The sequence below is a fragment of the Anneissia japonica genome, unplaced genomic scaffold (assembly GCF_011630105.1).
Source record: "Anneissia japonica isolate Jap-2015-1 unplaced genomic scaffold, ASM1163010v1 scaffold1826_len1998817_cov189, whole genome shotgun sequence".
Lineage (NCBI taxonomy): Eukaryota > Metazoa > Echinodermata > Crinoidea > Comatulida > Comatulidae > Anneissia > Anneissia japonica.
In genome coordinates, this window is record NW_022742159.1 from 1,871,405 (window position 1) to 1,898,843 (window position 27,439).

General features: G+C 34.3%; 1 protein-coding gene and 2 non-coding genes across 3 annotated transcripts in view; 1 reads left to right on the forward strand and 2 right to left on the reverse strand.

The window, feature by feature from the left end:
- The window catches only part of LOC117118951, a 41,834-nt gene that overhangs the window by 2,242 nt on the left and 12,153 nt on the right, over window positions 1-27,439 (forward strand). The window contains exons 2-15 of the mRNA XM_033263692.1: window positions 10,632-10,673; window positions 12,530-12,699; window positions 13,669-13,773; window positions 14,272-14,410; window positions 14,876-15,256; window positions 15,714-16,002; window positions 18,392-18,954; window positions 19,137-19,443; window positions 20,404-20,429; window positions 23,863-24,029; window positions 24,444-24,536; window positions 25,248-25,386; window positions 25,962-26,228; window positions 26,984-27,275. Coding sequence (XP_033119583.1) covers window positions 10,632-10,673; window positions 12,530-12,699; window positions 13,669-13,773; window positions 14,272-14,410; window positions 14,876-15,256; window positions 15,714-16,002; window positions 18,392-18,954; window positions 19,137-19,443; window positions 20,404-20,429; window positions 23,863-24,029; window positions 24,444-24,536; window positions 25,248-25,386; window positions 25,962-26,228; window positions 26,984-27,275 — 2,980 coding nt within the window. The remainder of the gene's footprint in view (window positions 1-10,631; window positions 10,674-12,529; window positions 12,700-13,668; window positions 13,774-14,271; window positions 14,411-14,875; window positions 15,257-15,713; window positions 16,003-18,391; window positions 18,955-19,136; window positions 19,444-20,403; window positions 20,430-23,862; window positions 24,030-24,443; window positions 24,537-25,247; window positions 25,387-25,961; window positions 26,229-26,983; window positions 27,276-27,439) is intronic.
- Window positions 5,247-5,328, reverse strand: Trnas-gcu. Its single transcript has one exon. It is a non-coding gene; the product is annotated as a tRNA-Ser (tRNA).
- On the reverse strand, window positions 5,921-6,002 carry Trnas-gcu. The gene has a single exon. It is a non-coding gene; the product is annotated as a tRNA-Ser (tRNA).

Sequence of the window (27,439 nt, forward strand, 5' to 3'; positions counted from 1 at the left end):
TTAACGTTTGCCTCAAACACAGTCCTGGAAAACGAAAGAAAAAAAAAATCCTTAAACAGCATTTTTCCGTACAGAACATGGAAAATGTATAGTCGAAGCAATAGCCTAATTTTGATTAATGGGTTTTAAAATTGTCATAATTTTAAAAATACATCAAATGACGCCGACGTTATTATTTTTTAATTACTTTCATAATTCTGTGTAGCACATGCAACAGTAATAATAATTAGAAAAGAGCAAAACATTTTTTGTTCTTCTTTTCATGGAGCGTTTTAAACTTTATTTAATAATTTGTTATATAATATGAATATGAAACAATGTGTATAAGAAAATAAGACAGACGAACAAAGTATTATCTTAATTACAATAGGCCTATATTACGCTTATTATTAATTAAGAACTCAATTGTGCCCCAAAAAAATACATTATAATGCATCACAAAACGCTCGGGAACTTCAGCCTCTTCGTTACGCCACTGATCCCGCACTTACAACTTTCTCCCCCACTCCCCCCCCCCCCAAGATGGGAACCACCCTACGCCCCTGTATAAGAGACAGCCCTACGCCCCTGGGTTTACTACTATCACTTGGCTTCGGTTATTTTTTGATATATTATTTAGATATGCAAAACAGAAAAAATTGAATTTATATATATGTACAACATTAAATCAAAGCAAGTAAACACCAATTACTAGGTCTATCTGCATACAGGTCTGTCTATATGGTGGATTGTGAATAGAAGTCACGTAAGTTAGTGACGTTACGTAAACGCATCACAACGCGCACCACGCCAAATTCACAGTGACACAACGCAGCCCAGCTGAACCAAATCATTTTAAATATTTTGTGGAATAACAAGTCGCCGCGGTTACGTATGTTTATACCCCGATTATACGTAAGAACCAAGCTAAAGTATAAACTGAAGCGTACTGAATTAAGTCAGTATGAGCATGGAGGAAGGAAATTTCCTTCCTCCATGGTATGAGCCAGAAAAATACTCATTTCAAACCATCTCCGGTCGAATAAAAAGTATCGTATTGTAACCTCGAGGAAATTGAGCTTGGCCTTACTACATTAGTTATATTCAGTATAGTCTTTACGGATAGATTATAATATATATAGTATTAAAGGGGAATTGAAAAATAAAAAAAAAGATTTTACTTCTTAAACTAGTCATTAATAATTCATGATACAGTATGTCAGTTCGTAATAACAGTGTGTAGAAGCATTGTTGATTTTTGTTTAATATTTTTTTCGGCTTACATTATTTGCCAATAGTCTGCAAGCTGTGTAGAGTCTTTATTACTCATCATACTAACAAAACCAAACCAAACAACCGTAAAGTGTACACTTGCATTGAATAGGCCTACAGCAGGCTATTTGTTTGGTCTGAATGATCTCTTTTGTATGATATAGAAATAGTGTCACCCACACTTAGTGGTAATTGATATCAAATATCGTAATCACTATACGAATAGCAATGATGGTGACGATGGTCATATTATTATATTCAAATCATTTTGTGATGACTTATTTTAGAAAAAAAAATCAATTTCAATGACATATTGTTGATTCTTCGAAATAATGATATTCGCAAGATTCATATTTTAAGGAAATGTACACACAGAAACAATACATATAAGCCTAATTCGAAAATCTAAGACATTATATATAAACTGTGTATTTTAATATCTCGTTTTATTTTTTTTTTTTCTGTCACATGCATAAAGGTTTAGTTTTCTATAGATTGAGGTTTAAAGATTGAAAATGTGTGTGAGTACACAAAATCGTTGTGTGAATACGGAATTTGTAAATATAATTGTAGAGATCGGTACAACTGAATGTTTTACGGACCAGTCGAATGAAAACATAATACTCAACGAAAATTCGTACTCAACGAAATGAACCAGTCAAATAAGTCCATTGTTTATACATTGTCATGAGTTGACTTCAACATTAATTATTGTCACTGAAAAGAAGAGTTTAATGAAACATGTAATATGGATATTGTATACCATATAGCCTACTGTTTGGGTGCCCTTGACTTTTCTGAGGTTAGGATAAAACTTTACGCTTCGTCTGATGACTGCTTGACTCGACATGAGTATATAATAACTATAGTTAAAGGGAGCGGCGGAATGGCATATTAAACGTTCCAATCTTTCAGATCATGGACCTTTTCAGATCACACCTTTGTTATGAAAGTCATATTTATTCAGTAAGTACACACACTCGAATAAACACTTTGTTGTGGTTTTAATTGTCTTGACACCCTGTGGTATTCCACAAATCAAGCAAAGGTTTCGATTTCTGTTTTCATTTTTATGCATTTTACAATCACATGCATAAAGGTTTAGTTTTCAATAGATTGAGGTTTAAAGATTGAAAATGTGTGTGAGTACACAAAATCGTTGTGTGAATACGGAATTTGTAAATATAATTGTAGAGATCGGTATAGCTGAATTTTTTTATTGATTATCAATATTTATCTTCTTATCATCATCATATCATCATCAGGCCGACCATGGTGTGTGCGTGATGGTGCGTACGTATCATGTAAAGCACAATAATAACCTCGTCTACTGCTGACCCTTGCAATTTTTCTAAAAGCTACCAATTTAAACTCTTATATCAAATAACTGAATATAATATATAAAAAATATAACAAGCAATGAAATGATATTTAAGCCCATCTAACCTAAGCAACTTCTCACTGAAAGGGCCATGCGCTTAAGCTTTATTGCCAATTGCTACCAGCTCAAACGTTTATATCTGTTGCGTTTGGTGGTCGTTACCAAGATGGATGATTCCTAGAATATTGACACAGAATAATTATCACGAAGTAATAAACGTGTTCAGTCATTTTCAGAAACAATATTTTTAGCTTCCAATCCAGTCGTTTTACACTTTCAGTTAATTTGAATATATTACAATATCTAGTAACTACAACAGATTAAGAACTTTACACGACGAGGATGGGATTCGAACCCACGCATGCAGAGCACATTGATTGAAATTCCATCCCGGGCACATTATTCACTCGGTCACCCTTTCTTCTTACAGCAGCTCGCCATACATTGTTTACTAAGTGCTACCAGCTCAAACTTTTACATCAAGTAACTAAAACAGAACTGTACAACAGATTAAAAATAAGCAGTACACGACAATAATGGTATTCGAATCCATGCTTGCAGAGCACAATGGATTAGAAGTCCATCTCCTTAGCCACTTCGTCTACAGCTACTATACGCTTACATTTTGACCATAAATACTACCAGCTCAAGCGATTATATGTTAACTAAAACTAATATAACAGATTAAATAATAACGTTACACGACGAGGAAGAGATTCGAACCCACGCTTGCAGAAGGATTAATAGCCCATCTTTGAGCACTCGGCCACCTCTCCAACTTGTGACTGCAGAAGCTACGCCCTGCATTATTGCTAAAATGCTACAGCTTAAGCTTTCATATTGAATAACTAAACATAATGTTGTATAACAGATCGAAAAGCAATAGCCGAGAATGATGGGTTTTGAACCCATGCGTGCAGAGCACAATATATTAGCAGTCCATCACCGTAACCACTCAGCCACCCGTCAAGTTATGATTACATTTACGCTTACATTTTGTTAATGCCACCAACTCAAGCTGTTATATCAAGTGTATTGGGCGGAGGATTATCCTCTTAAGCTTAGTAGAATAAATAAGTTAATAAGGAGAGTAGTCCGTTTTATTACATTTTCTTCCCATATTGCTTTCTCTGAACCACTGTTTAAAAAAAAATTAACAAATTTTATCTCTATAATCTACGTAAAACGCAAATTGTCTCTTATGTTTTTCAGTTTTTTTCATAACGAAATTACACCATACATTTCCAGTCTCTTTAAAACCCAATCCTTTAATCTCACAAGTATACCTTACGTAATTCAAACAATCCTTGGTTACTTCACGTAACTCATGTTAAACTATGGAATGATATTGATGGAATGATATTGATGAAAATTTAAAAAAAAAGCGAAACATCAAGAAGCACTACTTATCTAAATATATTCCTAATACAAAGTTAGATATCTACAGTATGAACTTACTCATAATTTTTTAAATAATATTTGTATTATTATTGTATTTTATACATTTTATTTACTTATTTATATAATGCCCTTTTATTCTTTAATAATAAATTTATATTATTATGTACACTAATACTTGGCTTCATCACATCTATTTTTGTGTGTATATGTGTATATCAAAGATCTTATAAACACAAGATAGCGTTCTCCGGGATTTACGCGTGCAAATTCTGAAATAAGGCATGAATGGCGCCCTCTTGCTAAATTGGAAACTTTTGACCCTTGACCGCTCTGATCTGACCATACAGTACACCGCCTGTGAACAGCAGAACAGGAACCATCTCAGATCCATGGCAACAGATAGGACGCCCTCTTCCAAAACTTATTACTTTTTCTCTTCGGTAATAGCGCATGAATGGCGCCCTCTTGTTAAATGGGAAACTTTTGAACCTTGACCGACGCTTCTATTTGTTACGCGTAAATCGCGGAGAACGCTATCTTGTGTTTATAAGATCTTTGGTGTATATACACATAGGATCTTATCGTGACAAGCGCTTTTGCACTTCTCGATTATGATCCTCCTTACAACCTGTATTTTTTTGTATCTGCAATTTCTAGTCTAGTATGTTCCTCTTCGCATTTTTTTTTTTTTTTTTTGTACTTTTTTTAAAATATTTATATGTATTGTATTTAAGACATCCTGTAATTTACTTTTTGCTGTCTGATGATGTTGGAAATAAAATCAAATAAACAATGTAAGATTGTATTCAAATTGAAATTGTAAAATATTACATTGTTGGAAAATAAATAGCAAATAGCTGAAATTAATACAACAGATTAAAAATAGGACGTACACGACGAGGGTGGGAATCGAACCAACGCGTGCAGAGCACAATATATTAGCAACCCATCGACTTGACCACTCAGCCACCTCGGTAACTAAATGTTACAGTTAAGCTTCATATTTGCTAAATGCGACCAACTAAACTGTTATATCGAATAATAATACAGCAGAATAAAAATATGCATTACTCGACAAAAATGGAATTCGAACTCATGGACAAGCAGTCCATCGCCTTAACCAATACGCCACCTCGTCAATTTATTGCTAAAAATTCTACCATCTCATACGTTTATATCTAGTAAGTAAAACTAACAGATTAAAACGAACACACGACGAGGACGGGATTCGAACCCACGCGTGCAGAGCACAATGGATTAGCAGTCCATCGCCTTAACCACTCGGCCACCACGTCATCTTACAGACGCAACCTGCATTGTTGCTAAATTTTGCTAGAACTTTTATATTTGATGATACATAATGCTTTATAACAGATTAAACGGAAATACAGGAGGACTATATGGGATTCGAACCCACGCATGCAGAGCACAATGGATAAGCAGTCCATCGCCTTGACCACTCGGCAACCTCGTGAAGTTATGACTACAGTTCGCTTACATTTTTGGTAAATGCTACAAGCTCAAACTGTAATATTAAATGCGGTAGCAAAAGATAATAATAACTGATGTATCGAAAGATATTTTGCTGACTAAACCGATAAAGAAGATTAAAAAAGAGCATGAAACTGTTATAGTAACTAAAATTAATAAAACAGATTAAAAGTAGAAAATACACGACGAAGATGAAATTCGAACCCACTTGCGCAGAGCATAATAATGGTTTATCAGTACAACGCATTAACCACTCGGCCATCTTGTCAACTATACAACAATACCCTAGCAATTTTGCTAAATGCTATAAGCTCAAATTGTAATATTACATAATATAACTACCGAAAGATAATTTTTGTTTACTAAGCTGATGAAGATTAAAAAAAGAGCATCACACGACGAGGATGGGATTCGAACCCACGCGTGCAGAACACAATGGATTAGCAGTCCATCGCCTTAACCACTCGGCCACCTCGTCAAGTTACGATTACAATAATACGCTTATTATATTTATATAAAATAATTAAATATGATACAACCGTTAAAAAAAGAAAATCATTACTCGACGAAGATGTTTCAACCCATAATGGATTAACAGTTCATCGGCTTAACCACTCGGCAATCTCTGACTAATACGCTTGCATTTTGTTAGATTTCTTCTTGTTATCGAGTCACTACGTAGCTAGTGTGTATAATCTCGCTTACGTGGTGTGGTAGAAGGATTCGCAGATGGATACCTGACATGGGCCGCGTCGTAAGCGCTCCTTCTGTGCCCGGACAGGGGACTAGAGATGGACCAGTAACCCTCTACTCTTCTCGAATGATGTACTGGGATCTTTAAAGTGCACACGAGCCAAATTTGTACACTGGGCCTACGGTTTAGTCTGAGTCCGAGAAGACTTGTTCCACCACCGGAACCATAGGCGAGTGCCGTTCTAACCAGCGCCGATATTGTGGCTGCATGTCACAATCAATCCCTGTCTTAACCGCTCGGCCAATCGACTCGCCTCATTTTGTTAGATGCAACTAGATCAATTAACTGTTATATGAAACCAAATAACTACAGAACAAATTAAAAAATACAGAGAGGATAGAATTGAATTGAAAGTCCATCGCCCTAGCTACTTGGCCACCTCGTTATTACAATACGCTTACATTTTTGCTAAATGCTGCCAAACCAAACAAGTTAGCGTGACGTACCGAAAGATGTTTTCGAAAGATATTTTTCCTGACTGATGAAGATGACGATGAAGATTTAGATTAAAAAAGAACTTCACATTCGAATCCACGTGTGCAGAGCACAATGAATTAGCAGCCCATCACCTTAACCACTGGACCACCTCGTTAATTTATGACCACAGCTACGCTTACATTTTTGTTAAATGCTACCAATGTTATAACAAATTACTAAACAAGATACAACAGATTTGAAAAAAAAAATAAATATTACACGACGAGTGATGGGATTCCAACCCATAATGGATTAGCAGTTCATCCCCATAACCACTCGGCCCCGTCTGATACGCTTACATTTTGCTGAATTCAACCAACTCAAACTGTTATATCAAGTCACATAACTACAGAACAAATTAAAAATAGGAACACAACGAGGATGGAATTGAACCTACGCGTGCAGAGCACAATGGGTTAGCAGTCCATTACCCTAACCACTCAACAACCTCGTCACTACACGCTTACATTTTTGCTAAATGCTACCAAATCAAACTGTTATATCAAATAACTAAAAAGTAATACAACAGAATAAATACAGTAAACACACGACGAAGATGGGATTCGAACCTACGCGTGCAGAGCACAAGGGATTCGCAGTCTATCGCCTCAACCACTCGGCCATTTAGCAACAGCACCTACGCCCTGCATATGTTGCTAAATGCCACCAGCTCAAACATTTGTATTGAATAACTAATAATAGCTCGTATAAAAGATTAAAAAGCAATACACGATGAGAATGGGGTTAAAACCGACGTGTGCAGAGAAAATTATTCTGAGCAGTCCATCGCTTCGGTTACTCTTGCTTAACCAACGGTGGCGGAACGTTTTTGAAAGTGAGGGGGGGGGGTGCATTTCATAAGGTCGAGTATGGGAGCATCTAGGCTGTGGGCCAGGGGTCGCCAATGACCCCCGGTGGGGGTCCAGGGGGCGAAGATTTTACGAAGTTTGGTGAATTTTATAAGTTATTTTATAGGCATCAAGCTACTGTAATATGATTTCATATTTGTTGTAATTTCCAGTGGCGGATCCAGGAATTCGAAATAGAAGGCCCAGGGAGGGTACTTTCACAGATAGAAGATCTATACTACCTCAGCCCCACCATGGTTGGGGCTGAGGTAAGAAAATTTGTGGTTACTGGCACCTCTATGGCCGGAAATTGCACTTCCAGGCATAACATTTGAATATAATTATCTTTATATCTCCATTTATTTTTATTGAACAACTTAGGAGGGTGGGGCGGGCCGGCTAGGTCCCCTTGAATCCGCAACTGGGTACTTCAGCAGATGGAGAATCTATACCGCCTCAGCCACACCGTGATTTGTGATTATAGCACCCCTAGATGGCCGGAAATTACACTCTTAGACTTCAAATTTGAATATAATTTTCCTTATATCTCCATTAAAAAATTGAATTAGCCTCCCCCTTCCTCTTGAACGCGCCACAGACTTCCGAACAAAGTCGAAGTCGAGATTGCTTCCACGACCTCAATGAATTATTTATTATGAGGGTTATCCTTGATATGGGTTCCCCGACGAAAACATCACTTTTTCCCCGATGGATACAAATTACACTTCTATGTAGCTCAGAAATGATACTCCCACTGTGGCGGGTCCAGGAAGTCGAAATTGAGGGCTTCCAGTGAAGATTCTTGCGTAAGTAGAATGTCCACCCGCCTCAGCCCTACAACTGTTGGGGCTGAGGTAAGAAAAAATATGATTATGGCACCTCTAGATGGAAGGAAATGGCACTCTCAGATTAAAAGTTGAATACAATTTTGTCTGTTTTCTCCATATTTTTTAATAATTTTGAAAAAAAAAATGGGATGGGTCCCGTGCTGACTGGGTTTCCCCTTGAATCTGCCACTGTTCAACAGAACACTTGACATAGCCTACTATTTTGTTTCACAACTGATTAATTCCTAATGTCAAGCGAATGATTTTTTATTCGAAATACAGTTTTTACAACCTATAACACATTAACTACAGTGTACTGTAAATTCAGTAGTTAACCTTCAGACAACTTATTTTAAAAAGTGGCCTAATAAGTATCTTATTGTTTTCGTTAAATTAACCGTCAAACTAGCGTAATATAACCACATTTAAACTTTATAAAGTTTAAATGTGGTTATATTACGCTAGTTTGACGGTTTACTGTAAGCCAATCAGTTACACTTACTATACATCTTCGTGGTTAGCATGAAGAGAACTAGAACGTCGCTCCATAAGATTGCCTACCTCCTCCCCCCATATGCCTAAATACAGAATTCACGAATGCAGGCGATTTTTTCTGCATGCTCGAGGGTGGGTTTCAAGGAAACTTTACAGACTCACGTATACAGACGTCAATCAACATTTGGTTGCTCAACTCAAAAAGGGAACTTGTAATGTTCGTTACAAAAAGAAAAAAAAAATCAATATTTTATAATAATAATAATAATATTCGAAAAGTAGCTCATCTGTGTTGGTGTTTGAATATACTAAACGTTTAAACTTTTGATCACAACACAAACAAATTTCATTACCGTGAAATTTTCGACCGTAATGCCACGGTCTTCCTCAGCACAATGACTGGAATATGACTTGAAGGCTACACCGATTTTGGGCACGTGATCTTACGAACACGTGACTCCAAAATCGGATCGTAGATCTTTGGCAGTTTGTGTCGGCCCCCGTCTCGGTTTAGCGTTGGTTTATTCACACGGATATAAATTGCCTCTTTGACACCTCTTTCAAAGTGTCTTGGTTCCCTGTCAAGAATGTTGACCTGTGCCAGGTCCACATGATGTCCAGGTGATTCAATGTGTATATGTTGAGAGATTTCCGATGAAGTTGAACTCGGTCTACGATCTGTCTCTTATACACATCTAGATGTGTATAAGAGACAGGGTCGAGTATGGGAGCATCTAGGCTGTGGGCCAGGGGTCGCCAATGACCCCCGGTGGGGGTCCAGGGGGCGAAGATTTTACGAAGTTTGGTGAATTTTATAAGTTATTTTATAGGCATCAAGCTACTGTAATATGATTTCATATTTGTTGTAATTTCCAGTGGCGGATCCAGGAATTCGAAATAGAAGGCCCAGGGAGGGTACTTTCACAGATAGAAGATCCGATTCCGCCGCCATTGTGCTTAACTTAATATTAAAAACATTAAAGGTATTAGTATTTATAAAATGTGGAAAACACAAGCAACTACGGTATCAGGTCAAAACGGCAATAAACCGAAAAGGAAATGACAAGCACCAAAACGGCAATATAGACCCAGCACGACAATGACATGTACCAAAACGGCAATAGTGCATAGACCAAAACGGCATAGGAGCAAAATCAATGCCAAGAGCAAGCGCCGCCTGGCGTAGGCCGCAGTTTAATATTTTCCGAATCGTGGTAAAAAAAGTGTTGCTGTTTTGACTAGAAAACACGTAAAGGCATGCTTGTTGGTTATCAACAACAAACTATTGTTGATTATATCTCTAGCACTGTGTTTAGTATTTAAGCTCAACAAGTCAGTAATGTTAAGTACACTTTCCTGCAAAGCTGGCCCAATTAATCCTATCCTTAACATCTTTTTTTTTTAAATGTGTTACAAAAACCGTCGTATTTTTTAAACAAAGACCACTGTATTATATTCAATGCACATTGGTTGTGTTTATAGAAATTTTATCGTGTTAAATCTGATACAGTAATAGATAATATAGCTTAACCATTGTTCAAATCCGTTCAAACACATTTACCGATTTAAACTACTATCCAAACATTAGGTAAAAATCAACACAAAAATGAGAGGAGATTTTACAAAGGCATGTGTATAACTCTAATATTATATGTCTTAAAGATTACAAACTAACAGCAAAAACCTATTCTTTTATTTCTTTGCAGGAATTAAAATTGTTAAGATCAAGACAGAGGCGGCAGGCCAATGTAAGATACTTAGTTTGTATATTTTAATGAGAAATAGTTTTATTTCTTTGTTTTACATTAATTATGTAAAGCAGCCTACATTTATATCAGATTTTAACTTCAGTAGGTATATGATAAATTAATATTGATAACAATGAATTGTATTACCAGTTCGAGGGATATATTGTAAGTGTACCCACTTCTTATGATGTGTATTTTGGTACTTTGTTATTTATTTCGAGTTTAACATTCAATACGATCAATAAACATTTCAAGACAGGTACACTAATAATAATAATAATAATAATAATAATAATAATAATAATAATAATAATAATAATATAATAATAATAATAATAATAATGATAATAGTAATAATAGTAGTAATAATAATAATAATAATAAGAGCACCCATTAGAGAACGTATCTCCACACACCGCAAATACCTTTTTATTGAATAAATCTCCCAAAATATGTTCTTAATTTACTTTAATCACCACCACTACCACCCCAACTCACTTCGCTACTCCTCTTCAAATCGGACAATAACCCGACAATCTCTTTCTTTGAAATAATTCCTCAAAAATATTTCATACTTTCTAACCATCAACCACAATCTACTTTGAATAAAAAAAAACACTAACACGAAAGTTTCATTTCGACGGTTTTTTTTAAAGATATTTGAATGGTCCAATATATATCGACACAAATAAATGTATTCACTTCATTTTTCGTAGGCCTTTTATCAGCTGTACACCTGTAAATTCATTAACATACTGGCACGTTTTACTCTTATAGCTGACAATCAAAATACATGAAATATTGGTGTTGAAATGGAAATATTTTAGAAATAGAATGGGATGTGGTATTTATCGTCGTTGAATGTAAAGATGCATAAAAATATTTCCAATAAGTTCCTAAACAAGTGGAGTTAGTACATATAAAACGCGTACACCTTAACTATAATTGCACAAATTTAGATATTCATCAAATAGCTATTGTTTCTGCCTACAGTAATACGGTAAACTTATTCTTAAAATGGTCCTCATATCCATACTCTACTTCGGACCGTTGAGAAAATTGAAACAGTTCTTTAATAAAACATGACAATCTATTCTGCCCATTGTCATTTTTATCCATTGATCCATTTTCGAGATATTCAGGTCTGGGCCCTAATGGCCCTCAAATGCACACCCGAATTTGGATCGTCACTGACACATTAGAATTTATTTCTTGTAACGTGGTTATAAACTTTCACAAAAGTTTCATTCAAATCAGTTGATTAGTTTTTTAAATATCTGGGATCAAAGACAACAAACCATCCCATGCACGAGGAATGGAATTAAATACAGAAAATTTAAAAGTAATATTCTAGAATAGAAATGTACTTAAAGATATCGAAGGAAAATATTCCATAGAGATATTCTGAAACCTTTGTACATAGGATAGTTCACACCTGCTGGCCAGAAAGAATGCTCTTGTAATTTCCTCCGTTGGATCCATTCCAACGCCTGGGGGTGACCCTTCCGCTGTGGATACCAGCGGTAACTGCATATTCCATAATTGCCCACACATACATTTATATAGTTTAGTACAGTAATAACAAATTAATCATCAGATCTAAGTCTTCATGAAACCCAACAGTGTTGCTGTTTTAGACCTAACTGAAAGAACGTGGTACCCACAGTCAAGTTTCGAATTAAAAGTAACTCCAAACATTTCATGAACGAAACATGATGCAATAAGACCAATTGTATACTGTATTCAATACAATTATTTGAATGATATAAGATGACCAAATTAGGCACATAACAGAACACTTCTTAACATTAAGGTTTAATTTAATTTTTTAAATGTACATGCCTTATCTTAACCAGAATGTACGGCCGATTCGTGAGGTGAAGGTTTTGGATATCAAATCAAAAATAGCAATGAGGTTTGCTAGCACTACGATCGTCTGCAGGATTACAAATAAAGGCGCCAATTCTGAGAGAATCACTTTTCCACTAGAATTTCCAGATAATGCATACATTACAGAATTTACTGTGTAAGTTATCAGCCATACATTGTTTTTTTTATCAAATGTGCATACCCAGGAATCACAATTTTACGTTATAATTACCTTCCAGTTTGGTTTTTCAAAACGTTTTTGTAGAATAATATAATACCTTAAATAATTTACTGTAAATAGATAAGTAGTACGTACAGGATTTTACAACGTAATTGCGACTGAATAAGGTTAAAACGTTGATTCAACTTGTACATTTTGTGATATTTTTACAACGTTTATGATACTATAATAACTTTTTATTTTTGCTGGAGTACTAATAATGCTAAGTTAAAGAAACAAGTTAAGTTACCCTTAAGAGCTTAAATAGGGAGAATCATTTATTGTTTTCGTATATTAGACACTACTTAATAAAGTATATTTAAAAGGGGCTAAATTCCAGTCTATTATTCATTAGCAACTTTTGAAATCATTTTATAAAATATAAAATCAGTGATTGTAAATAGTTGGTTATTATTAGATATTAGTATGCCAACAAACATTTAAAAATAAAATTAAAAGGGCGAAAATGGGCTTCTTGAATCCAATGGAAAACATTATTCAGAATAATCAAGAATTTTAGCCATTACAGACCTATTATGCCTATTATTAGGCCTAATACAAAGTAGGAGATTACGGTACCGTTTTAACCAGAGTACATTGTAAAAACAGCGTGGAAGATTTAACACAAAGCTCCACACGCAATGTTGTCAAGTATTTGGTGTGACACGTTTAATAGTTAAACGTGCTTAGACATACCTTAATTTATTTAGGATCTTGACTTGTTTAGAATTAAATGTGCTTAGGTATTTGACATCGTAATGTCAAAAACGGTACAGCATTGTGTTTAAATGCTCCACGCTGTTTCTACAGTGTAGTGATAAAGAGGAAATATATATATATATAATCAGCAACAATCATGTTATTTTATTTTATCACCTTCCTAATTTTCAATATTTCTTTTCTCAGAGTTGTGGATGGAGATGATGAAATATATTATGGTAAAATTAGAGACCGTTGCGAAGGCTCAGATGAATACACATTTAGCGCTTCTGGAGATGTTCCACCCAATGCGTACGTATATTAACACATTAAGGTTATCTCTTACACACGAAACGCATTAACAACTCAAAAAACATTATTTTTTTAACAACATATAATAGAAAAGAACATTTTTATATAATCTACAGATGTTTTACTACAAAAACCTTTAAATTTGCTAAAAGAAATTTAAAAATAAATACCGGTATTAAAAAATTCAATTCCATATTTAAACTGCCTAATTTACATATTTAAGGAAGTTATTAAATTAAAATTAAAATTTTAAATTAGAAAAAAGTCCCCATTAACTAACAAACAATTAAATTACCATTTCTGTATACTTTTTCATTGACCCTTCAATTTGGCTGGTAACAAATTTAAGGTTTTATGCGAAATTTTAGGTGGAATTTTATAACTCATTTTATTCAAAGTATAACTTCTAGATTATTGGACTTACGTTTCAGATCTTTAACTCACATACCTCATTATTGTTTTCAAAATAAGTAACCATTTCTGCTTTATGCATTTTAGTGATCCACTTTGGAACAATTTCACAACTGCCGTTTACCTTAGACCAAGAGGTCATGTGACATATACTGTGACGTACCAAGAGATATTAAGAAGGGTTCGTGGAAGTTACTCTCTAGTGATAAGTGTAAAACCTGGACACGTAAGTGGATAAACTATCATCTTTTTTAAATTTTAGTATTCACTTCCATATGGCTTTCCCCAATCTTGTAAAGTATAACCATGGGGGCGGGGGGATTAGTTTAGATAAGGTGCATCGTGTATATGTACTAATTGGGTTAATTAGAAAGTGGGGTAGAAAGTGCAACTGTGAGTTATTATTGTTTAATTTTTGTGTGTGTGGTGGGGAGGGTCTGACGGGCCACATCAGGTCTTGATAGGTTTGTCACTTTCCACTCCATAGGTAACTGGCAGGATATGTGTTTGTCCTGTGCGTACTGTGTAACAGCGGAATAATTGTTGTAGAATTATGTGAACATGTAGCTACTTCAGGCGCCTACTTACGGCGGCTTGGTAGTCACAGACCACGCTGCGTATTATTATGGGTTATTTTGTTGCAGGATGTTCCCTTTTATTTTTTAATAGGTTGTTACTTCTTCTTATTTAGGTTGTTTCAGATTTTGGTATAGATGTACAGGTTACAGAAGCACAAGGTATCTCCTACATAAACGCTGGGTTCTTTAATTTTTCATCATCAGTGGCCAAACGCTCGTCTGAACTGTCGCTGTTTTCTTCTGTATTTTACGGTGGAAGAGACACATTGAACAGCCAGAATGAAGCAATAGACTCTATCTTAGGTGATGACGTCAACAGAGTGTTTTTATCGGAATATATCACCAACAAGAAAAATCAGAATAACCGGGCTAGCTTTAGGTACGACCCTTCTAAGGCTGAACAGCAGGCGTTCAATTCTGACTTGGGTCTTTATGGCGTTTTTGTGTTGTCCTACGATGTGGAGCATGATGATGTCAGTCCAGGAGATGTCATGGTGAGATGATTTTCTATCATACTTTTTCAGAACGGGAATCAATATTAGGCTTATCTATTGTTTATCTATGTACTATATATATATATATATATATATATATATACTATATATATACTATATATACTACATATACTATATATAACTATATACCATGTGTATGTATATATATATATAACTATATACTATATATATGTATATATATATATATATATATATATAATGACATTGAAGCTGCAAGACAGCATAGCATTATAAACGTAGCAGTAAAAATAGATTAAGATAGAAATAAAATTAACACTGATGATAATGATGACAATAATGATGTTGGTGATGATGATAATGATAATGATGATGATGATAATGATGATAACAACGACGGTCATAATAATAATAATAATAATGATAATAATAATGTATAAACTATTATAATGGTGACGTCATTAAAATAATTGTGTAGGTAGCCGATGATTTCTTTGTCCATTACTTCTCTCCGAGTGGACTTCAAGCGCTGCCAAAGGACGTTGTCTTTGCATTTGATGTCAGTGCTTCTATGTATGGCAGAAAGCTAACACAAACAAAAATGGCACTGAAGACAATTCTAGACGATCTAAGTGTCGCAGATAGATTTAACATCCTAACATTCTCAACTGACATTTATCTGTGGGAACAGAACAGATTGGTAGAAGCAAACTCAGCGAACATTGAAAGAGCTAAAACGCACGTAGAAAATCTTAAAAGCATTAGAAGTAAGTGGAAATAATACAATCTATGCTGTCTTAACGATGGGTTTACAGCACTGAAAATGTATAAATAAATTTTTAATTATTTAAATTGCATTGTTTACAGTGATTTACCAGTTCATTTTGGTAGTAGTATGCAAATCAATGCTCACTCCTATTAAGCTATGTCCAGTCTATTCAATTTTACGTGACAAAAAAATACGTGACATAAACTATGGTCACGGTGACATCACATCATGACGTTATATAGGTACATCATGACTATATATGGGCATACAACAGTTTTTTCTCCATAGTCATGACAGGGAATTTTATTTAATAGCATAGCATCCCTCTTTGCAAGACGTAATTTTACACTTATTTTACCTTCTCGAACTTGTTGAAAAACGATCTTTTTGTAATTTTAACTGTTGCATGTTCGAACATGTCCTTTGTAAATTGTATTCTGTCTATATATATATTTTCTTTAATTACATTATGCTGTAAATTTTGCATTTTCGATATTAAATAAAGTTTTGAATTGAATTACGCACATTAGGGCTATTTTATGCATTTAGGTTTACTGACTATTTAACTACCAGTTTAGCTGAATCTCGAATCTAGAATCTCGAAAATAGAAATCTTCAATTATTGATTTCTAAGTAGTTTACTATTTTTTTTTTTTTTTTTTTTTTTTTTTTTAAGATTGTCTTCATACTTTAATTTAATCTGCCGTCATCAATCGGGTTTTCATCCACTTCATAGTACATCCACTGCCCTCATTGAATTTTCAGACTATATTCTTTATAATGTGGATAAAAGCCAACTCACATGTGGAGTTTTTCTCGATCTAAAAAAGCTTTTAACTCAGTTCATCACCAAACCCTTATCAACAAACTGACTACTTTTGGAATTTCTAGTCACGAGCAAAACTGGTTTGCCTATTACCTTGATAATCGTCAACAAGTTTTAGTATATGCTGACGACACTGCTTTAAATTTTCATCCAAAAATGTTATTGACATTCAGACACTCTTTTTCATTACCTACATAATGTTGCAAAAACAAACTCACTTTAAATGTAAGCAAAACTAAAGCAATCTTATTTGGATCCTCTAGGAAACTCAAAGGAACAGACGAACTTAAAATTCACATAGGAAACTCTGTCATTCAACAGTTAACTGTATAAAACGTCTTGGTGTATGGATTGACTATCAATTAAAAATTAACCAAAGAATTCCTTTACTATGTAGGATACGTCACTAACTTGATAAAAATATTCTTAATTTGCTTTACAATAGTCTTTTTCTCCCTCCCTCTTTCTGACTATTGTGATATTGGTTGGGGTAAATGTGGTTGGGCTCTCTGACAGACTGCAGAGTACGAAAAATATTGCTGCCCGAGCTATTCTTAGGGCTAAAATCCGAACAAATATTTTTTCTCTACACCAGCAACTTGGCTGGTCTTTACTGCTGGATAGAAGAGATCGACATGAATTGTCGATGGTACGAAAATGTCTGAGTGGCAGAGTTCCAACATATTTTGATAATATCTTTACCCCCGTATGTAGACTTTACAACCATAAGACTAGGGCCAGCTTTTCGAGACATTTTGTCATTGCCCAAATGTCGGACTGAATCTGGGAGAAGGAGGTTTGCCAACAGGGGCAGCATAACGTTTAATTCTAATAATAATAATAATATTTATAATAATAATAATAATAATAATAATAATAATAATAATAATAATAATAATAATAATAATGGTAATACTGGTAATAATAATAATAATAATAATAATAATAATAATAATAATAATAATAATAATAATAATAATAATAATAACTAGCCATTTTCTTTCTGCTGTATTTCTCTAAATATATTTATAAATGTTCGTATTGATCTTACATTATTTTAGCAATTTTAAAAATGTTATGATCTGGATGTAAATGTATTTTTTATGGTTTATGTATGTTGCTGGTTTAATGAATTATGAATGTTATTGTTGACTTTCTGTACTGGGCCCTGTGGGAGAACTTTAGATATGTTACTAAGCAGGTTTTCCCAGTATAAAGAATAAAGAAATTACTTTAAAAAAAAAGTCCTTTATACTTATGATTTCCTTAGTATCTAAGGCACGAAGTCTTAGTATAAATAAATATTTAGGGCAGTCACTCATTGTATATTTAATGGTTTTAGCTTTGTGCTGCTGACTTTTTCTGTATATTTTATTTATAAAATAGCATTAGATAGAATAACTCTGGCTCCCTTCTTCTTAAAAGATACTAAATTCAATGTGACATTAAAGTTGGAAATCGGTCATAAAATGAAGCAACAAATAAAAGAATCATAACCACAATATATAGGCCTCTAGTTTTTAAGTTTTTGGTATTTTCCTGTTTACTATTTTCTACACAGGTACAAACATTAATGGCGCGTTGGTTGAAGGATTGAAGCTGCTGAATAATGCAACAGGTGGATCTCGTACGTCCGTCTGCATCCTGTTTCTGTTAACGGACGGTACGGCAACAATCGGCGAGACAAATTCCAGAGTAATCTTACAAAACACACGGAAAGAAAATCAGAACGACTGTTCTATCATCACTCTGGGCTTCGGTAAACGAGACTCTGACGTTGATTTCCCTTTCTTGACTAGAATCGCTTTAGCTAATAAAGGTATAGCTAGACGAATCTTTGACGGAGTTGATGTGCCGACACAGCTAAAGGGCGTCTATGATGAGGTTGCTACACCGCTTCTTCGCGATCTGACCATATCCTACTTGGAAAATAGTGTTGATCTCGCCACACTCACCCAGACTCAATTTCAGAACTTTTTCAACGGGTCTGAACTATCAGTAGCTGGTCGGTTGGCTGACCCTCAATTAACAGAAATCCCTGTTCGTGTTACGGCAACAGGTTCGACCGGTTCTGGAATCAATAACATTGGTGAGATGACAATGGAAGAGAGAATAAATGTTGTGGTAGGTATACTAACATGTGGATAATTAAACTTTTAAGTTTAACTAGTATTTTAAAAAAGGCATGGGAGAAATATAAATGAAAATGTTTTATACAAAATATAAGCATTTCACATTGTTAAAAGTGACAGATTTAACAAATCTTCGTGCTTATAGGCCTACATCTTCCTAATTTCGTTCCATAGGATAATCCAAGTTCACGGCACGTCCCGCGAGATTTTGTTGAACGATCTTGGGCATTTCATACGCTAGAAGAAACCTTAAGAAACCTTGAAATTACCGAAGACGAGAAGAAGCGAGAGTACTCTCTCAGAAGCGCATTCGATTTATCTCAACGCTACAACCTTTTCACTCCTGTGACGTCATTCAAATTTATCAATTCTAAGGGCCAATCAAAAGTACCTGATGGATTTGGATGGGAGTTGGTCGGTTCAAAATATAATACAGCTGAGAAAGACAAACTGGGATCCGAGTCGGAGTTTTGCGTAAGGGGTAAGTACTCTTTAAGCCTATTTGTTATGTTGGCGCCTGCAAGTATAATTATGCAAGAATATGCCACTGTAAGTACAATCACTAGCATTTAGATATTTCCATTTTAATATATTTTGTTTACACTTATTTTGTCATTTTTGGGTTTTGTTTTTTTCATTTTATTGAAATACATTTCTTGACTTCAGTAGGGGGTTATCAGGTCCTGTGATCAGTTGGTGGACCAAAACATTGTAGTAATTTAGGGTATCTCTATCTTTCTGGTTTTATCTTTGGCCAAATTATTGTGCAGATGTTTAGGCACTCCAAAGCACATTGATGACTTTGTTCCTCAGACGACAAGAGCTACATCAATGTTGGTCGAGAGTTATATTGAATATCTCCTTTCCTCGTAGCATAGCCTATAAGATTGTAAAAAAAAACGTTAGTAGCTAAAATTATCAAATGCCTTGGAATAATAGACATAGGGCATTCTTCACCAAACCCACGTTTGGATTCTTCAGTCAAGTTAAGTCAATTACAAGGATTCCCGCTAACCTGGGCAGAGTGACCTATGGGCAGTAATTGTAAAAACCAGAATAATGTCCTTGCACGATGTGCAGGATTTTAAGAAAATAACGGGGTTTTTTTTCTTGTAGACTAAAATATTTGCGATTTTTAAAGAGACAAATAAAATGTTTGTATTTTTATAAATTATTTTCAATATTTTGCTTTAATACGAAGTCACGAATTATTATTAATTGTTTAAAGATTAAAACAAAAGCTTATGTTTTAGCTTATTAGGCAAAAAATGCACATAAAGAACGAAGTGAAAATTAAATATTTAAATTACGTTTTTTACCACCTACTTTGTAATCGGAACTATTGCTTTGTTTTTATTCAAAATATAATTTTCTTCTTTAATCTAATATTATATTCTAATTAATATTATATTCTAATATACAACTCTAATATTGCTTTCAGCTGAAGAACCAGTCGTTGGTGTTGACGTAAGTTTTTTTGTGTTATCTATTGTTAATTTGCTTTGAAAAAATAGTAATATTTTAAAAAATATAGATCGCTTCATTGATGATTGATAATCGTATTTTTCTTCAATTTTCTTTGATTAATTACTCCATTTATATAACTTTTACAATTATTACATACATTAGTATTATATAAGTCATTAAATAATTCTAAATTATTATGCACTTCAGTATGTAGACTAGGCAAAATTTGGAAAAAAATTGCTTATTTAAGGTGGTAGATGCAAATTGTGTTAATTTATGGCATACAAGCTTTTTGGAGTTTTTGAGGGGTGCTGAACTCAAATCTGCTGTATGCCAAGCTAAAAATGACCGAAAAGCCTCTAATTCTAACATGGCCGCCGAAATAGCCGCCAAATGTTGATATTTGTCATAACCTTCATAATATTCCATATATAAACAACAGTTTTAGAGTCTGTGATTTTTGGTGCCAGGGCATATAGTGGCACCAAAAAAGTTAAATTCAGCCATTAGCGGTTGAAGAAGTCCAAGATGGCCGCCAAAATGGCTGCTAAATTTAAATATTTAAACTCCCTTAATAGTCCATATAGAACAATGGCTTTTTTAGCCTATGATTTGAAGTGATAGGGGCATACAGTGGCACCATCAGAAGTCAATTTCAATCATTAGCGGTTGCAGATATCCAAAATGGCCGCCAAATTGGCCGTCAGATTGTAATATTTACCATAACTCCAATGACATTCTTTATAGAGCAGTGGTGTTTTTTTATTCTGTGATTTGAGATGTTAGGGGCATACAGTAGCACCATCAAAAGTCAATTTCAGCTATTAGCGGTTGCATAGATCGAATGGCAGCCAGATTTTAAAATTGAACGTTCACTCCCTAAATATTCCATAAAACATTGGCCTATTTTAGTCTGCGATTTAAGATTTTTTGTTAGGAGCATAAAGTTGCACCACCAAAAGTCAAATTCAGCCACTTGCAAAAATCCAAGATGACCTCCAAAATGGCCGCAACATTATAATATTCCAAATTGGACAACAGTTATGTTTTGTGGGGTATGCCATAAGAAATTAGTTTTGTGAACTACCCTGTATGCTATTGGTAGTCATTGTACTATTTTCCACAACACAACATAAACTGTTGAACTATCATCATATCAGTGTCCTTTACCACAAAGAAAAACTGAAGAGCAGGTGAAAAAGACAAAAATCAGTGACTTATAATAAGGGAAACTAGTTTGGTGGACTACCCTAATTGACATTGGGAGTCAAGTACCATTTTCCACAATCCAATTCTTGTAACTGTTGGAGAATACAACAGTATAACTTATCACCAAATGAGTGTCCTGCCCAACAAAGACGATCTGAAGAGCAATTGGAAAAGATTATGTAAGAGAAACTAGTTTGGTGGATTACCAGTACCCTGTTGGACACTGAAAGTGGTAGTGGCATGTCTGTTGTAGAATGTTTTCCATGTGCATTAAATGCCACATTTGTAATTTTATCTAAGATTCATTCATCATGTCAAAGGTGAAAATATAGCCTTTTTAAAAATCCAATACGCAATTACTTGTCATCCAGTTGATGGTCCACACTTCATTCGTCCATCACGATGAGTTTTACTATTATATGGTGAATCTGCAAATTATTCTGATTTGTACTACTGCATTGGCCTCTAACATGTTTGGGATCCGTGAGCTAATTAATATATGAACACTTTACTATCAGCTTGCAATGAATTTTTAAAACAATCGAAAAGACCAAATGGTGACTTTTCCATAGTAAAAAGCCATAGTCACAATACGATTTGCTATATAGCTTTTTGAAAGCTTTAGGATCAGCTTTTCTCAAAGTTTATCATTTGTTCCTTCTGTACTAGTATTTGTGTATTCTCCAACAGTCTCAATGTCAAAGAGTTTGGTGGAGTCAAGTACCTTTTGAAACAACTCATAAGACTGTCGGAGATTACACCAATACCAGCGGAACCTATCATTAAATGAGCGTCCTGTCTCACAAACAAATCAGCTTTATTTAAGAAGATACTTATTTGATTGTAGGTTCTACTAATATTAGTGTACTCTCCAACAGTCGCAATGTTGGGCTTTTCAAAATGGTGCTTTACTTCCAGTGCCTAACAGGGTACCGGTAGTCCAACAAACTGTCCCACAAACACGTCATTTGATGTAGGATACGTCACTATCTTGATTAAAATAATATTTTATTATATAAATAATATTATTATTAATTTGCTTTACAAAAGTTTATTCTCCCTTTTTTTGATTATTGTGATATTGTTTGGGGTTTCTGTGGGAAGGGGCTCTCTGACAGACTGCAGATAACGCAATATGGCTGCCCGAACTTTTCTTAAGGCTAAAATCCAAACAAATATTTTTGCTCTACACCAGCAACTCGGCTGGTCATTACTGCTGGATAGAAAAGATCAACATGACTTGTCAATGGTAGGAAAATGTCTCTGAGTGGCAGAGTTCCAACACATTTTGATAATAGCTTTACCCCTGTAGGTAGACTTCACAACCATCGGACTGTATGTCCCTATCATCTCAAATCATAGGCTAAAACAGCTTTTGTTCTATAGAGAATATTAAGAGAATACTTAAACTTGGCAGCGATTTTGGCGGCCATCTTTGATTTCTTCAACCACTGACGGCTGAATTTGATTTTTGATGGTGCCACTATATGCCCTGGCACCAAAAATCGTAGAATAGAGTTTAACTTGGTTTTTTGTGGAAAATTATGTAAGTTATGACAAATATCAAAATTGGTCGCATTTTGGCGGCCATTTGGAGGCTTTCTGGTAATTTTTTAGATTGGCATACAGCAGATTTGAGTTCAGCACTCCTCAAAACCCCCAAAAAGCTTGCATGCCAAAAATAACATAATTTGCCATCGGAAGTGATATTTCTGGGAAATTGACCTAGTCTAATGGTATTGATTTAGAATAATCTAAGTGAATAAAAATTACCTACAAAATTACAACTAAAATATTATTATTAATATTATAATTATTATTACTACTATTATTACTATTAGTATTGTTGTTATTATTAGGAATAAAATAATATTAATAATACTAATAATAGCAATGATGATTTATGAATAATGATAATGGTAATAATAATAGTAATAATAAAATATTATTAATATGCTTAATTTAGGCCTATTGATATTCCAAATAATAGTTCTAATAATAACATATTAATAATAATGACAGTAGTAATTATGATGATGATGACAATAATGATGATGTGACTATGATTTTAATGGCAACAATAAGTTGATATATCATAGTGTATGCTGACCTCACATGATCACTAGAATAAACTCTATTGAAAACAATTAGTCAGTATCATGTATTCATTTGAAAATTTAATAATTCCAAAGTCTATGACAATTTTTTGTTATTTTCTTTGTAGACCCAGGAAGGTGTCGATATAGAAATGCTTGATATTGAAGCACAGATAGCATTGAGATATGCGCGTACGAAAGTCACTGCTCGTATAGTACACAAGAACCAGGGCAATGTTAATCTTCGGTTTAGCTTCCAGATTCCTAGATATGCGTTTGTCACTAACGTTATTGCGTAAGAATCATGCTGTTGTCTTTTATCAAACCACAAGCTTCTCTTGTTCATATTTATGCCGATTCAATAATTTTAACTCAATACCATTTGATTTACTGACGTATTTTTTCAATCAACGGCGATCATTCCAATGTAAATTGACATAAATGTGGCCCAGAATATCAAATTGTACAGAGACATCACTCCATCAAGGTCTAATATAATATTTAGGGAAATATTTAATGTTACAATAAGCCAATTCGTAGTTTTAACTGCACGTACCAGCATCCAAGGTTAATCAGCATAAGTTGTGTAATAGTTGGATGGTTGTTGGAGACTTTCAGCATTTCAATCTCCAGCCCAAGATTGGACACAATTCTTAGCGCCACCAATGTTAAAAGTCACACAAAATGTTTTTGTTTTTTCACGTTATAGAACCAGTCGAGGCAAAACCTACGAGACAACCATTGTGGATGATGAAAATTCAAAGAAACATGTTCTAGACGGCAAAGGAAGAATTCCAAGATGGTAAATAATACCAATTTTAATAGACATTTTTATTTAATTGATATTAACACCGTTTAAACTTGTATCAACTCAATTGTCCAATATGTTACCGTTTTTAGGGAGTATTAGTGATTCATTTTGTTATCACAATAAACTTAATGCAAATAATTTCCTTCATCATATATTTTTACAATTCTTATTTCAAAGATTGATTGGAAAGTCATCAAGTACAAACACGCTTTAAGATTTGATGCCCTACAAAGAAATAACAATAATAGCTATATAATAGAAATAAAAAGATAATAGTAGAAGACGATACCTTTATATATCATGATTCTTTAAAAAAATATGGGTAATGATATTATGACATATACAATGGAAAAAAAAGTAAAATACGACCAGGTATAAGAAAAAAAAATACTAATTTTATTTAGTAGTGATAATTGATTACTATGTTTATGATAACAATAAAGATTGTGATTGTAATAGTGGCAAAGAGCTTTGGACGTGATATATTGGGGGAATTTTCGGTTCATGTGTGTGTGCCTAAGTAAAGGTGTAAAGAAAACAAATCCTTCTCTTTGCATACATTGCCGTTGCAGATACCGTTATCGTTATCTATTTTGTCATTGTAATTATTAAAACCATTACCAGTATTATTATCATATTAGTTTATTTATTGTACATCTTATAACGATAATAATCGTACAGCATTTAATGTTACGTCTGTAGGACTCCGACGATGGAAACTGTAGTTGTCTCCGCTCTAGCAGCACCTGACACACCAATCACTTTTGAAATAACTTATGAGGAACTTCTGGAGCGAAACGATGGATTATTTCAATACCGACTGAATCTATACCCAAGACAAGTACGTATGCCGACAGTTCAATTGAACTTTCTAGTTTAGTTTTATAACTGAACTATTGATTGATAGTGTTTCAAAACAATTAATGCTAGAACTGTTCAAATGTTCTGTTTACAATATAGATCTAATTTAATTCAGATTACCTTATTCAGCTTTAGGCTATGATGAAACCAACAATATTCTATCTTTGCCTCTTCTAATTGCGTTCTTAAGGATATAGGGCCTACTGTCTCCCCAAAATATCAAAAACATATCTTTCCACTGATTTGCTGACATTTTGACTACAACTATCCTGAAATCGCTTATTACCAGCTGTGGTCTATAGATGCAAAAGAATAAATACAAATATTATTAAACTGTCCGTTAATTGATAAGGAGAATTTTTATCTCATTCAAAATTCCAATGAATCAAAATTTGAAATTCAATTTTTCAAATTGTTAGCTAATGACAGTACAACTTTACCGTCAGTGTTCCTAATCTAATTTATATAGTCATGCTAAGTTTTAGGCAATGAGATAAAACGAAAATATACTTTCTGTTTTCTGCGTCTTTTAACTGCGTTCTTAACCATAATTAGATTGTCAACTTTCTCCGGATGGCAGTGTACGTAACTGAACCGCAACAGATTGACAGTCTTATGGCTAAGTTTGAAAATCACGTGGACAATGGACAAGACATTGATCTCACAAGTGAGGTTGTACGCAGAGGCAACACGGCCAGACGCTTACTGTATGATTTCACTGTCGAAGAACAGAATAATCACATTGATAGTTCAGGTGGAATAAAGGGAGACATGGTTATAACATATGATGTAGAACACGATACATCGGGTGGTTACATGGAGGTAGGTTTAAGGTGAACCACATTTCATATATCCAATAAACAAGTTGGTAACGTACCTGCAGAACAGAATTCCATATCATTTTTATTTATTTTTTTTATTCTGTCTTTGTTTTTTTTTTTATTAACTATTCATGACAAAAACATTTTGCTGAGATAAAATGATAATAATGCCAAATATATATTTAGCGCCTATTCCAAATTGAACGACCAAAGGCGCTGAAAGTTAGGCCTACTATACCCCTGGTCACTAGTCTGATAACAAGCAATGGCAAACTAGCACAAAGTGCAAACTTCTCTGCTCTCTGAGGTGATACCTAGTCGTGCGCTTGTACTCAGTGCACGAAGCTAGTACATTGAATGCCACAACATCCTATACCAAGTACCCATTTTTACTTTTAGAAAGAGAGAGACAAATGTAATAAAGTGAGTTGAACAGTGAGAGTTTCCAACACCTGACCTCAAATTTGGGAATCTTCTACAAGCTCAAAAATTAGTATATATTTTGTTTTGTCTAACCAGCTCGTTGCATGTATAACACACAAAATATAATTAAAGAAAGTCATTTCAACAAAACGAATCTGAAAGAATATTTATAATACCTTATCAATATTCATTGTTTGGACAATTCATTAGGTATTCTCGTTATTTCGTCATTTTTATCTAGAGGCTAGATGTTGGATGCATAACATTATGTTACCGACACCTTATACGACTAAGTGATAAAACCAAAATGATCATCCGTACTTTCTTTTTCAGGCTAAAGATGGATATTTTGTTCACTATTTTTCACCGAATGGATTGCGAGAAGTAACAAAACATGTTGTATTTGTTATCGACACCAGTGCTTCGATGGGCTTAGGCGACAAATTACGACAGACTAAAGAGGCGGTAAAATCAGTTATAGATGACCTAAGGGCTAACGACCGATTCAACGTCATAAGCTTTGCAGACCAACCAAAATCATGGCGGCAGAATGGGCTAGCCGAAGCGTACACAAACAACAAAGTTGATGCAAAGAATTTTATCAACAGATTAACTGATGGAGGAGGTAAGTTTGCCCTTATAGGTCAAATACATCATAATGACCACAGTAGGCCTTTGGGTAGAAACGGTTGGCGGAAAGATTGTGGCTCGGTTTTCCATCTTTGTGGTAGATGGGTCGCACCTCTCGCTGTGTATTTTGGTGTATCCTTGTACAAGCCGAGCACTCAT